Source organism: Candoia aspera, chromosome 5, assembly GCF_035149785.1.
Source record: "Candoia aspera isolate rCanAsp1 chromosome 5, rCanAsp1.hap2, whole genome shotgun sequence".
Taxonomy (NCBI): domain Eukaryota; kingdom Metazoa; phylum Chordata; class Lepidosauria; order Squamata; family Boidae; genus Candoia; species Candoia aspera.
Window position 1 is genome coordinate 32,069,700 of NC_086157.1, and position 14,922 is coordinate 32,084,621.

General features: G+C 40.5%; 1 protein-coding gene across 1 annotated transcript in view; it reads right to left on the reverse strand.

Moving 5' to 3' along the window:
* The window catches only part of GAS6 (growth arrest specific 6), a 46,935-nt gene extending 41,439 nt beyond the window's left edge, over nucleotides 1–5,496 (reverse strand). The window contains exons 1-2 of the mRNA XM_063304885.1: nucleotides 5,207–5,496; nucleotides 4,188–4,360 (exon numbers count right to left, since the gene is read on the reverse strand). Of these exons, the coding sequence (XP_063160955.1) occupies nucleotides 4,188–4,360; nucleotides 5,207–5,273 (240 nt within the window). The 5' untranslated portion in view covers nucleotides 5,274–5,496. The remainder of the gene's footprint in view (nucleotides 1–4,187; nucleotides 4,361–5,206) is intronic.
* Between the last annotated feature and the right edge of the window lie 9,426 nt (nucleotides 5,497–14,922).

Here is a 14,922-nt window from a genome sequence, read left to right on the forward strand (position 1 = left end):
GTTGCCAGGAGTCAGCACTGACTCAAAGGCAACAACAACAAAATGACATATAGGGAACATTACATCCTGTAGAAGCTGTAGCCAAATTAGGCTCTTATTTAAAATGAATCAATATCTGAAATTCAAGCACCTACATCTCTACAGATACATCTCTTATTACCTTAAATTTTCTCTCTGTCAGACTCCTCATGTAGGTCTTGACTGGGGAATCATGTCTTTAAGCCATTCTTTGTTTCAGTATTATTTCTTGCTATATTTTCTTTAGGGCGTTCTACCTAACTAGTAGGGCCTTTTACCTAACTAGCTTTAACTAACTGCAGGATCAAAGCATCTAAACCAATGGCAATAAAAAAATCCTTGAATCTGTGCGGCAAGGCAGCATCACAGCAAGACAACAAGCATCTAAAATCCCTCTGAATTATATGTATTTATTGTATCTACATTCTACCTTTCTTTCAGGAGCTCAGAAAATACGTATCATTCCCTCCTGTTTTTAACAACCATCCAGTAAGGTAGGCTGGACTGGGAGATCATGACTGGTCCAAAAGTCATCCAGTGAACTTCCATGGTTAAGGGTAGACTTGAACCTTACATAAATAAATTATCCAGCATTTATATGAATTTACTATACATACTGGGTAATGCATGAATGTTACCCAGCACTTTTATAATGGCAGTTCTAAATATACAACTTTGAATTATGGGTTATATGTTCAGTATTGCATCAAACAAATTTTCTTGTCCCTTCTCAAAGCTTTCTAAACATTCTAGGTCAAGCAACAGAAAAAAAAATTTCTTTGTGTCACATCAAAATTATCTCTTAAAACTACTTGCTGTGTATAACTGCTTAGTGCTAGCATGGCATATACAGACTTGGAATACATATGTCATGGGTTTTCAAAACCTAGTTTAATCCTCATCAGAATTTTAAATTCCCAAACAATTCTTCCCTGGATAGGATAATACGCAAATATAAATTCTTCATCCCCAGTACATGTACATGTGGTAAGGTAAAATCTAACATTCTACATTTCATCAAGCACAGACAAAACTACATATTTATACAGAGATAATTTTAAAAATGCGATTTCTGTTTTAAAATAAGAACATTTAAGTGCTATAAAGTAAGAGTGAGGAACAGGCCTCCAGATGTTACAGAACTATAAATCCCAATATTATCATCTAAGCTCTCTGGAATTGTTCAACAACACCTGGAAAGATTGTGTCTTGGGTAAAAAAAAATAAAGCTGCAAAGCTTTATTTTTACATCCTCCAAAAAACCCAACAACTTGATGCCTCTGGGACCATACTGGAATTTCAGGTACTCCAAGGTTGTTGTTATTTCTTAACACTTCTTAGCAATACTGTATTTCTATATATTAATTCAGACCCCTAATGAGATCATGGGAACACTAAGATAAGCCTACTCAAACAGAATCAGCTCAGATTCTTGCAGGAATACAGTAAGTAAATACATGTTACAAGATCAGGGCCACACATGCACCCCTTCTCACATGCCCTCATCTTTCTCCTTCCCTCTTCCAGCAATCCACTGCAGATCAGTAACTTCTTCCTATTGTTATTAATGGCCAGTTTGGATTCCTTCCATTAATGGTAGCATAAAATGGGTGATCTTCTTGCTGGCCAACTGATAATGATGATCAGATGGACAACAGGGAAAGTAAAGAGGGCTCCCCATAGATCTTAGGAATTGTTGTATTGCCCATCTCCTTGTCAAACCACATTTGAAGATCATCCACAAAACTGATTAGCAGAGGGAAATTAAATAATCATGCTTGCTCATATGTTGCACTGATTATACTGCAAACTTCCCAGCAATATTCTTGACATTTAGGATATCACATATCACATTATGTTTTTTTTAATAACGTGACTTGAAGGAATAAATTGTCCTGATAGAAGATTATCAATAGTTTTACTCTTGTTTTTAATAAACCTTTCGGTTATGAATGTAGCTATCAATGGCTACTAAAATTCAACTGATGAATGAAATGTCCAAGTCCAGAAACAGTATATCTCAGATTCTGCAAATAAATCTCAGGATATGACCAGCTTTATCTTGATATCTTTTGTGACCTTCCAAAGGCAGTTCCTATCTAGCACTGGACAAGGTTATTTTTGCCCTAATTAACATGGAATTCTAAGATCCTTTTTAGTGAAGATGGTGTATAAAACCAGGCAACATATTATTGGTCTATAGATTTATGTATGAAACCCGTCAATTGCTAATCTCTAGTGACTAGAAGACACACAATGCAGAGCAGGAAGAGAAGGAGAACAAAGGGAAATTCCATTATGCAAGTAGAGATCTATTTACATTAGACAAAATCACTATTGCTTCAGGTATGCTGCATTACCATATCATTACCATATCTGAAAGATAGTTTATCTCTCCCTGCCTCCACCCTTGCTTCTTCCTCAGAAAACCATGCCTTTTTTCCCCACTCCATTCGTCTTCATAAACCATACAACTTCACTGAGATTTTTCAAAACTGGAGGAAATTGAGAACACAAATATAAAAGAACATTAAAAAAAAACCTGTCACCAAAAAATCAAACATTTTCCATAGTACAGCTATTACATAAATGTGATAGCAGAATATAAAACATGTCTTCCCTTTTTGCAATGGAACAACATAATTTTGTCACATCTTTTTTCTGCAGGCTCATTTTTGGATTTAAAAACTCAGCATTCTTCTGACTAAAATTTAATAAGCAACACCCTAGTGACCTCAGATTACCTTTTTCACTTTTGGGGAAATTCTCCACCTTTCTATGAACCATGGCTGCAAACTTGTAAAAAACCATTTCAGCCAAGCTTATACTGCTTAAATGTGGAGTTCAACACTAATGCTTAAAAGCAGTAATAATTTATGAGTTCAAGTCTATGAGAACACATCTATAAACAATCCTAACATCCAATGCTTTGCTGTTTATGAACTTACAATGACGAAGAATGGGAGAGGAGAAAAACTTGTTCATTTTTGTTCTTCTCACCCAAAACCTTGACTTTATCTGGAGCTTAAGGCCAAAAGTTTAAAGGAGATCTCACAAACCAACATTTGCTCCTACTTTGCCACTATTCTCTGGGCTGTAAAAACTGTATAGTATGCTGTGAACAGAGAACATGTTAAGACATGTTTTGCCTTAAATATAAAAATTAACTCTTCTAAGAGAAAAGAGCCAAGTCCCTTTCATTCTCAGTACTTTTGACCTACATAACTCTCACCCTATCCAGATCATTGACAGGAATACACAGTCCTGTGCAAAAATCACTAGTCAGTTTCTCTGTCAAAACATTTATTCCCTAAACTAATACCAGATAATCCCTGTTTATAAAAGTCTTTTCAGAATAGTACATCCAAAAGTTGCAAGCAAATCAGAAAACTAAAATAATACATGAAATTAACTCAGGTTTAATTTAAAATTATTTAGAATTACTTTTATGCTATTGAGACTTCTAGCACTAAACAGCTGTAGATTTAGGTCCATATCATTCTTTCATTAAGCACAATAGTTTAAAAAAAATTCTCTCTCTTATGAGTAACTCAGAGACTGTTTACATTTACCTACCAATAAAACTGCTGATCCAAGTTAGCATAATCTTCTAATTCAATATGCAGTATTGAGTACTCACCTAAGTAAGATGGGTTTTTTTTCAACTGATTCATTCAACAAAACCTTGCTTGCAAGCATTTAAAAAAAATCGATGGAAGGGAGGCATCTGAACAGGCACCAAAAGAATATTCAAATCAAGCAGTGCAAAATGCAAATTCTCCTTAGTCATCCAATAACCCAGGTTCTAGCAAATGCATTTTGTCTGTGGTAGGATTTAACTTGTACACACGTGCACACACAAACACATTCAAGGAATCCTTTCTAGCAGATGGATCCTGACTTAGCTCCATATAAGCTACTCCCCTCCCAGGGTTTCGCTATTCTTGTTTGCTGGGCCTCACAATCCAAAAACGACGATTTGTCAAGTGAAGGGCGTGGTTATTTATCTAATGGCTCTTCTCCCAAGCAACTTCTCCAGCTGTGCAAACACCTGGCGCCCTCATTCCCATTCTGATGCTTTAGGATGACTTCACGCTATTCTTCTTCCTTAAAAAAATAAAATAAAAAAAATCTCAATGATCCCCGACACTTTTTGGGACTTTTCTCACCGTCTCGGGGTCGTTCTCAAACACTTCTCGCGCTTCCTCCCGGTTGCAGAGTTCCTCCACGCACTCTCTCTCCAGATGGCCTTGCTTGGTCTCCTCGAAGATCTGGTAGGCTCGGCGGTGCCTCTGGCGAAGGAACTGGGAAGCCTCCTCCCGACCTTTGTAGAACACCACGGCTGGAGGAGCCCCCCAAAGAAATAGGGGAAAAAGGGGGGGAAGCCATTATTACCGGGCTCCCCTGAAAGAATGACGCGGCCGCACCTCCCCAGGAAAGTCGCCGGCTCCCTCCCTCGCCCCCCTGCAGGCGCGCGCAGATATTCCCCCTTTTTAAATAGTCCTCCGGCGCGGAAAAGCGGGACTGTCACGAACGCCGCTGTACGTGAAATCCTCGGACAGCTTTCGCCGTCCCCTCCAAACCCTCCGGCTCGGGGCTCCGCGTTCAGCTCCGCAGGCTCCCCACGCCGTTTCCGCGTCCGCCACAAGGGAAGCCGAACAATGCCGCGGCGCCGCAAACAAGGACATCCCCGCGCCCCTCGCCCGCCGCCAAGAACAAAGCCGCGGAGGCCGATGCGCGACACAGGCGAAGGTCGCCCAACCCTTTTGCGGGCAAAGAGAGAAGCGGAACCGCTGCGGGAAAAAACGTGGTCTGGGAGCGGGGGGGGGGGTGGACAGAGGACCTTTGGCCGAAAAGTAGCGCCCCGAGTCAGGTGCCCGGGCCGGGAGGCTGCTGCTGGCCGCCCGCCCGCCCGTGGGAAAAGGCTTCAGGGTGCCCTGACCCGACCAGGCAAGGCTGGGGAGCGCCGAAGGGGCTGTCGCGAACTCTTCCCCGGCGCAGACACGCAAACGCGGTGTTCTCGGCGTGGGCTTCTGGTTTTTTATGCACGTCTTCATCAATTCAGGGGAAGAGGGAGAACTCCTCCGCGACGGCGGGGAAGGGCGGCGGAGGGGTGTTTTCTTCCCCTGGGAGAGAAGGGGAGGAGGAGGCAGCATCAGCAGCCCCGGGGGGAAGCCCCGCTACTCACTCAGCGAGGAGTCCGCAGCCAGCAGGACTAGCAAGAGGGCAGCAGCTGGAGCCGGCGGCGGCTGCATGATGCGGCGGCGGCTGAGCCTCGGGCAGCGCCCTCTGACTGGCCGAGAGGAGCAGGGCGCTCTGGTGCCGGAGGAGGGAGCGCCGCTCCTGTTGGAGGCAGCGCGGCTTCTGCCGAGCCCCGCGGGGGAGTCGCTTTGCGGTTGAGCCAATCAAGGGAGAAAGTTCGCAGGCTGGGAGCTCCGGCGACACACCTAGTGCTTCCCGCGCCCTCCGTGCCGGGGAACTAGCTGGCTGCTGGACGCGGCGGGGATGGAGGTCAGAGGAAGAGGGAGGCAGGCCCCGGAGGGACAATGCAGGAAGAGCGAACCGAGCGAGCCATCGACAGCCGTGCCCTCCTGGGCCGAAACCCGCTGAAAACAACCACGGTCGTCGGCACCTCCCAGATTCCTTTAAAGTCTCTGAGTTATTTACTGTATGTGAAGGGCGTGCGCACAGGAGTAGCTTGCTGCCTCGACGTGTTTGACGGCTGTTTCTGCGGTGGCGACAATCCTGCATGGATGCAATTCTGTGCATGCAACAAATGCCATCGTTGTAGGAATTCTTCTGCCCAAAAATCCCAGTTATGAGCAAGCAGAGAAACTTGTTGCAATATACAGCAGAGACACTCTGCATACTATTCTGTTCAGAAAATATGCACCTGCCCACTGTTGCCCCCATTATGTCCCCAGGGCCACCACAAGATGCCCACCACCACACTTGAGGGCAGAAGATTAATGGAGTGATGGAGAGCAAGCTTAGCTTTCCACCCTTTATCCACTGTTGCCACCAATAACTGGGGTGGTCACCTCACTCAGCCTGATGGTACCCTGGCCTCTGTATATGGAGTTTTGATGTACTTGAAGAGATGGTGTTTGAGGCATGGTGCTTCACAACAGAATCTCATACCTCAGCCAGCATGGTGTCATGGTTAAAGTGTTGAACTGGGATGGGGGAGACCTGGGTTCAGGTCTTCAGCCCCAAGAACTTGCTGGGGGACTTTGGGGCAATTGCTCTGTCAGCTCAACCTACCACGTAGGGTTGTTGCAGCAATGAGGGGAAGAGACATCCCGGTGTAAATCACTCTGAGCTCCTGGAGAAAAGCAGGATGTTAAATATAATGAACAGTAGTTAGTTGCATCTACAAATATTACAGGGGTTTCTTCATAAACAATGAAAGAAATACATTCTCTAGTCTCTCGGTGGCAAGCGTTCCTTCTCAATGATAATGTTTGATGTGCAGCTTTTACATTTGATTTATTGAAGGAAGCCATTTTCATAAATACCACTTCTCAAAAATGCCTCAAACAAGATACTATCAAAGGAATTTTACTGGCCTATGGAATGTGTCAGTTCTTTTGGTACAGTCCACTGTAGTACCCACTTGCTTCTTATGCATGGTTTGAGAAGAAAGAGATCTGTCTTTCAGTTAAATTTCCCCTATGGGCATATCTAGTTACCTGCAGCGGGATGGATCTCAAATTGAAATGCATGCCAGCTTTGCAAAACAGTATAAATAGCAGATAACCAATGCAACATTGAAGGATGTTAAGTTGTTCTACAAATTCTTTACAATCTTTAATAAACTGTTTTGCCTTTTTTTTTTTTTTGGTGGGGCAGATCATCATTGTTCTTAGGATGACAAACTAAGATTAGTCAGGGCCACAACTAGGGTCTGTGTCACCCGGGGCAAACATGGATTCCACGCCCATTTTGGCGCCCCCACAGTGCTCATTTTGCCCCCCCCCAGCACGGCGCCCAGGGCACATGCCCCGGTTGCCCCCCACCCACCCAGTTGCGGCCCTGATTATAGTTCAGTTCTTGTATACTTACTTTGGTTCTACTTTACTCAACTGGACTTGCTTTAGAATAAAGGATTGGGTTGCATGCCCCTTTGGGGATTCTGCAATAAATCTTCACTCAAGCTGAACAGTTCACTTTAATAAGCATCTCTACTTAGTCTAGTCTGCTTATCCTAAATTAGCCAGAAAGCAATCCAATAAGAACAATCCTAATTATTGGTGGGCAATTATATATATATATTTTTTTAAAAAGGAGTTAAAGATGGTACTGTTTATACTAACTGCATATTGACTCATTTGAGAGTTCTCTAAACTAATTTTTTAAAAGAAAATGTAATGCCAAATACAGCACATTTGGGGAAAGAATCAAAATATGCTTTAGAAACATTCCAATCTGGATCTTGTTGTTTTGGTTTTCTAATTGCATTTCCCATCCAGGTGCCAGGAAATAGTGCATGATTCTCAAAGACAGGAAATGCTGAATTGTTTTATTCCCAAAAAGTGTACCTTAGTTAATTCTCAGTGTGATTTCCTTTAATTGGAGGTCATATTTGACATATGAAAATAGCTTTTAAAGTAAGCCAGGATACATTTTTATACAACCATTTAGGAGATGATGATTGCAGCATTAGAAGGATTTTACTGCACTGTGAATTGTGAAGGGTTTATAAAAGCCCTGCTAATTGTTCCTGTGTCATTATTTCATCCTTCTGGAATGAAATCTGAGATAATATGATTCTAAGCACAGCTACATAGGAGTAGTATCGGGCAGAAACATTGCTACTTTTCAAATTCAAATGGTCAGTTTCTTTCCCTAGAACAAAAGGCAGATACATGATTCTCCCACAACATTTTATCTTCGAAGTGACCCTGTGAGATGGGATAGGTGAAAGAGAGTAGCCCGTCCAAAGTCAGCAAGCTTCATGTCAGAATGGGGATTTGAATCTGCATCTTCATCATGGTCTTCATCAGGATTCTACTCTTTTGTAATTTCTGGTATTAATTCACCTCCATCTCCAAGAGAATTCCAGTAACTGGGTGTGACAAATGTAAACAATCAAAATCTGTTTCATTGTGAATTTTGTGGTAAATACATTATTACCCTGCCTAGAGTCCTGGAAGTGTAAATGCCTCTTTTGTTTTCAGTAAAGTGTAAAGTTGGATAGGATCCGGGAGATGCTAATCAATTCTAAGTATGTTATGCCTTGTTGCTGTTTTTCCCCTTTGTTTAACTTTGTGGACTTCCAAAAAGCACAGTATGGTGCATGGTGAGAAGTATATTTGTTATCAGTTAGAGAAGAGAGAATAGTATTTGCTTTTCATCCCTGTTGAAAATAACTTTTACAGGAAACATTGTGAAATGCTTGCAGTAGATTCAAAAGGCAATTAGTTGTTGTGCTTTTCTGCAGTAATAAAACATGTGTTCTTCTGACCAAGCTGAAGAAAGTGCAGTGTTGGCTGAGTAAGCCACATTTGTTCAACTTTCCTACTAGCACATATATTTGTTTTATAATTCTAAGGAATGTATTGAGGTAAAAACCAAAATAATTACCATTTTCTTCTGCCACAAAATGTGTGTTGTCTTACTTCACTGCAGTAGATAAGATTATCTGTCAGGGGCAGGAACAAACCCTCTGAAGTTGGTTATCATGTAACCCCACTGAATGTAGACATTTATAAGACAGGAATGCTTAAAAACAGAATAATGAGATATTGACATTTATTAGGACTGTGCATGTTTGCAATAATTTAGAGGAAGTGCTTTGGACTTTGTGTGAATCCAGCACCTCTTGAAGTATACACAAATCTAAAAAAAGCTGCAGCAGCTTTAAGAGTCATCTTAAAGAAGCACTACTTTAATGATTAAGTTGATTAGAGTGTATCTTCTTTCTTCAAGCATATGTGAGCACCTGAAAAAAAAACCCTGTGTGCTTTGAAGAATAGCAGAAAGATGCTGCACATGTACAGTTCTAAAGTGCTTACTCTGACTTATTTTAAAAGCTTTCACAGCTTTAATAAATGCTGTCTCAGCAGAGCTGAAATACCAGTATGAATGGTTGAATTATCCCATATCCCAGAAGTGGCAAGGAGCCACCATAACTAATAAACAGTTACCCTGCAGGTAGATTGCATAATGGAAAAAGGACACCTCTAAGACAGTGGCCTGCTCATTTGAAAACTTTCATAAGAATAGTTATTATCTGCACTATGAGCTTTGCTCTACCACCACTGACCTGTCCCGTCTTCAAAGCATACCCAACACACCTCAAGCCAAAGTGCTTTTATTTATTTATTTACTTACTTACTTACTTATTTATCTATCAGATTTGTCACCATCCATCTCCTCCCACCAGAAGGACTCTGGGCAGTTTACAACAAAATAATCAGTAAAACAATAAATATACAGTACAATTACAATATATAAAAATACACTATATAAAATACAACTACAAATAACTAATAAATACAGATAAAAATAAAGTCCAGATGGCTATGATCTAATTCAGTCCTTGCGTGGGAAGAGCACTTTAGGGCACTAGCCATCCCCAGGCATGATTATCCCCCGCCCTGCCCCAAGCCAGGTGGCAGAGCCAGGTCTTCAGATTCCTCATTCCTCATTCCTCATTCCTTTTCACAGCTGTCCTTAGTTCAACAGACTCTAAACATGTCCAGAGATGCCAACAGTTCATCTCCTTGCTTGGTAGATGAGGCAGGAAGTGTGGTGGGTAACCATTCGTTTGAACAAGAGATAGAACAATATTTAAGCTGGGTCACTGAATATGGCCATGACACAGAGGGACAGAAAATAAGTTGATTCCCTGGGGAAGGCCACAATCCAGAATTTCCTCCAGACTGAACATATCAGAATAGATCGTTAAAAAAAATGAATAGAGAGTTGCAGGACAATAATAATCCTGTGTTATAGTTGGCCAAAGGTTTTATCCCTGTATTACAGGTTTTGCATAACTACAACAAATTATATGCCATTACTTCCCCACTACGTTTGTACTGGAGTACTAATTGGTAAAGAACAGAAGTGAATATTTGACTAAGACCCAGATGCAGCTGTTAAATCCAGAACTGATCTGACTGCTTATCACTCGGCTTAAGAATGTAGGGGGGGCTGTGTATCTCTCCATTCCCTACACTATCAGAGAATACCTCAAACATTTATCCAGCTTCAGTTATGCTTCTTTTTAATAAGAAATGTCTCTATTTTAATATTCCCTTGGCAAATTCTATTAGCTTTTAAAGAAATGTATTAAATTTAAGGTCATTAATGCTGTCCTTTGAGATTCACAAATGTTCATCAAACAAAATGTCTAAATACTATTGCTGTGTTTACAACCAATGTTTACTTTCTATACATGGTTACATTTGACTGCCAAAGAATATGCACAATACTATAATAAGATAAGGCACCTGTCTTTCTGTTTTTCTGGGGTCTTTAACTTTCCAGATGAAAGATACCACATGCACTACACAGTACCTTGCCATGTTTTCTCTCTCTGCTCAGAGTATTACATATACCATTTATATATGCGTGCACACCTCAGTAGTCAATCTTGACTCATGTTGAGTACATGGACAAGTTCCTGCAGTTTTCACAGCAACATTGCCTCTTCCTTCTTCCTAGGGCTGAGAGAGAGTAATTGGTCCAAAGTCCTCCAGCTGGCTTCCATGCTTAAGGCAGGACTAGAACTCACGGTCTCCTGGTTTCTACCCTGGTACCTTAACCACTAGACACACCAAACTGGCTTTTGCATGTACCCTATGGATCTGTGGTTATTGGTTTATTCGATTTACATTATAGATGTAAATTCCATTCTGGGGAGTTAAACAGGCAGCTCTGACAATAAAGTGGGTAAGTTATTTCTAGTCTGTGATAAAGCAAACTAGACATATACAAGGGATTTTCAAGGGCTCAGCTAAGAATTTCCTTCTTTAGTATCTATTTGGAACTGAAATAGTGAAGGAACAGCCAAGTATTTGGTGGGTAACAAGTTGCAGAGGACAGTGCTATTTGATTCCATCAAAGCTTATGTTCTACTATAAAGCACTCAATTTTTTTTGCAAGGTATCATTTCTTTCATACTGACAAGTCTCTACAACTAATATTTGCTGCATCACTACTGAATTAATATAAAGACATCATCTCTGATATGCTATCACTGAGTGGAGCAAAAAGAACTGGCCAGAACTAGTAAAGATTATTATTGTCTGACAAAATAATTATCTAAATCCTTAAATTTGTAAATCATCGGAAGGAAGGAAGGCAGGCAGGCAGGCAGGCAGGCAGGCAGGCAGGCAGGCATTTTCCATGATTGAGCTTTAGATTCTTAATCTTTATAAGATAAGTAAAAATCATAATCCTTTTCATCAGGACTAGGCTACCTACAAATATAATACTGTATACAGGTAGTCATCGCTGAACAACCACAATTGGGACCAGAATTTTGGTTGCTAATAGAAGCACTCATTAGCGAATCCAACCCAATTCTGTGACCTTTTTTGGGGTGGTTGTTAAGCAAATCACTGTGGGCATTAAGCAAACCACATGTTTGTTAAGCAAATCACACGGTTTCCCATTGATTTTGCTTGCCATAAGCCATCCGGGAAGTTCAAAAATGGCAATCACATGATCATGGGATGCTGTGATGGTCATAAATGCAAACTGGTTGCCAAGCACCCAAATAGTGATCACATGACCATGGAGATGCTGCAATGATTGTAAGTGTGTAGGCTGGTCATAAGTGAGTTTTTTCAGCACTGTCGTAAGTCCAAACCATCACTAAATGAATGGTTGTTAAGCAAGGACTACCTGTATTCAGTACTAGGATGTAGTCAGTAAGTTACTCTCTTGTCTGACTGCAAATGTCTGCCAGTCTGTTGCGTGTTCTACATCAAAGTTGGTTTGTGATGATCCCGCCAGTTTTAAACAGTATCAGCTCCAAATCATAACAGCAGCTACTTGCGTGTTGCAAAAATAGCTTAAAAGATGTGATTATGATCTATATGATGCAGCCCTTTCCTCTTCTTCCAATATTTACCTTTCTTTTTTTATGGTATAATCCAAAACACATTTATTAAGAAGCAATTCCTATCAAACAGAGTGGGATTAGTTTCTGAGTAAATAAGCTTAAGACCAAACTATTTCAAGATTGTGAAAACATCTGGGTAGATTTTTAAAGTATTATGCCTACTAATTTGGATTTAACTTCTAATCCAAAGCAATACACTTTATCTGATTTGCCAGCAAATATGAACTTACCCTACTGGAATATAAGCTTATAAAACAAATATTTTAAAACAATGGATATGCTGATTAATGAGAACTGTAGTCCAGCAGTTCTGGAGGTTCAGAGTTGCAGAAAGCTGCTTTAAACCATGGAAACTGTTTTCTAAAATGAAGCAAAGTATTTTCTAATACATTTTATGCTTTCAGAAAGGACTGTTAAGCATACAAGATATATTTTTAATCACTATAGTTAAATAGTCCACTCTGTTTTTTGTAGTCCAATCTGCTTAATGAAATATCCATTAAACTTACAGCTACCATAAACATTTTTATTTTTTATTTTTTTGCATCTTCCTTTTGGACAGCCAAAGGAAATACACTGATTGTCTCATGCTGTTTCCTGCCTGCTTTCTGTGTTTCAAGGTCTGCAGCAGTGAAGACCATCATGCATTCAGCTCCAAAACAGTTGGAAAGGAAAGAGAAAATGATGCCACGTGGAAGTGTCCTAAATGTGGAAAGCCGCAGGTACAGCTTTGCAAAGAATATTGCTTCCCCTCCTGTATTTATAATATTCCAAGTTCATGCAAATGTTTTTGAAAGACATTCACTGCTATGTATTACTGGAACTGTTACAAAACCAACAAACCAAGGAGCAAGCTAACTCTTTCAACATCTTATTCATAATGTGACAAATAATAATACTGTTGTAAACTTTGGAAATTTCACAGGCAACTTACTAAATCAAGTCCTGCTTTAATTGAACAGTAGGGGATGGTATCTAACAAACCACAAAGGTGTCAAAATAACGTGGGTGTCATGACAACATCAAACAATTTTTGTGATTATATACTTGGGTTACAATATCAAATGCAAGAATGTAAGTCAAAGCAGTTACACGCTGACAGAATGATATACTGTATGTGTCATCATTTGCTCCTTCCTGCAGACACAGGAAGGTTAATAAATGAGCAGGATCACATATAATGTGAAACCATTATTATATCTACTTATTTTTATCCTGCCTTTATTTTTGTCAACTCAAGGTGGCATACATCGTTAATGCTCCTGCCTGTTGGTCCTTTTCCATGGACCAACAACCCTGTGAGGAGGATTGGGCTGACTGAGAGTAATTGGCCCAAAGTCAGCCAGCTGGCTTCAGTGCCTAAGGGAGTTGTAGAACTCATAGTCTCCTGGTTTCTGGGCCAGCATCTTAGCCATTACACCAAACTGGCTCTCCAATGCTAACCATGATTTGCTGAGTAAGCCAACATGTGTAGATTCACACATCATGTTGAACCATAAACCATGGTTTACAAATTGTAATTCACCAAATCAAAACCCAAAAATCTAAATAGTGCCTTACGGTATTATAATAAGGATATATGATCACTGTTCTAGTCAACACACTCCATCAGCTGTATCAAATTTAAAAATAGCAATAAGCCATTTACTGTGGTATATAAATCACAATGGCTAGGTTATGTCTATGTCTCATGAAACTATTTCAGACATACTGTATCTCAGGTTATGGGTATGAAGCTACAGGTTTTCCTTTAGCATCTTCTTGTCACCTCCCTTCTCTCTCCAGCATGATCATGCAGCTTCACACTAAGATGTAATATCTTTTGTTAAGTTTTGGCTTGGTGTGTTGCGTGATTCCCACTGTTGTGGTGTGTAAAACATGGTTTATAAGTTAGCATGTTGGGTAAACTCTGCCAGTTTTGGCTTGTTCAACAGATCATATCAGAACATCATGGTTTAGTGAATGTGCACACCCAGTGTCTGCATGCATATTAGGCTTACACAACCATAGGCATTCAGTACAAGCAACAGTGTCCTCACACAAATCAGCACTGATTATGTAATTTGTATCAGCTAGCACAAAAGTCTTGGGGTACTTGGCCAAAGAATTGGGGGGGGGCACTATCTTTTTGAGTCAGACGGAGGACAAAGGAAAGGGAAACCACCTTCTAACCCCCTCATAGCTGGGGCCTATTCAGGTCATTGCATGACGTTTTATGCAAAGTCTTAGTCTGCCGGACTGGTTTCAATATCTTTAAATAAGTAGCAAAGTATTAAAAGAACTGCAGAAACAAACTTGCTTTCCCATTATTTTTAGACTAGTTTGAGATCATTCCTTACGAACTCTAGTGCTACCCTAGTGCTTCATGTCCGCTTCCAAAGCCGACATTGTCATTCTTTTTCTACAGCAATCTTGTTCCCTCTGTCCATCCACAGAGAAAACTGTATCATTTGATTCCATGCGTGGAGTGGTTTTGGGTACCACCTCGTTCTAACTTTTCTGGTGCTTAGTGCGAGCCACATCTTACAAGTTAAGTTGATTTCTTTGAAGTCAGTGGTTATAGTGGTGAAGCATGGAATTTAGAAATTGGGCAAAGCTGCTACTAAAGAGCTTGAGCCAAGTATAACTATGAGCCAGTTTTAAATCTCTCCTTAAACAAAATTGTTGTGGCTCCATTCAGTCTTTCCATGAAAACTTGCTGTACAGCGATTAATGTTTTGGCTTTTTCTGTATAACATAGTACTTGAATATGCCTAAATTACTTTGAGGCATTTGGCCTCTTTTATTAACTGAACATTAGGATCCTAGAATATGTTTGTGCCCACAGT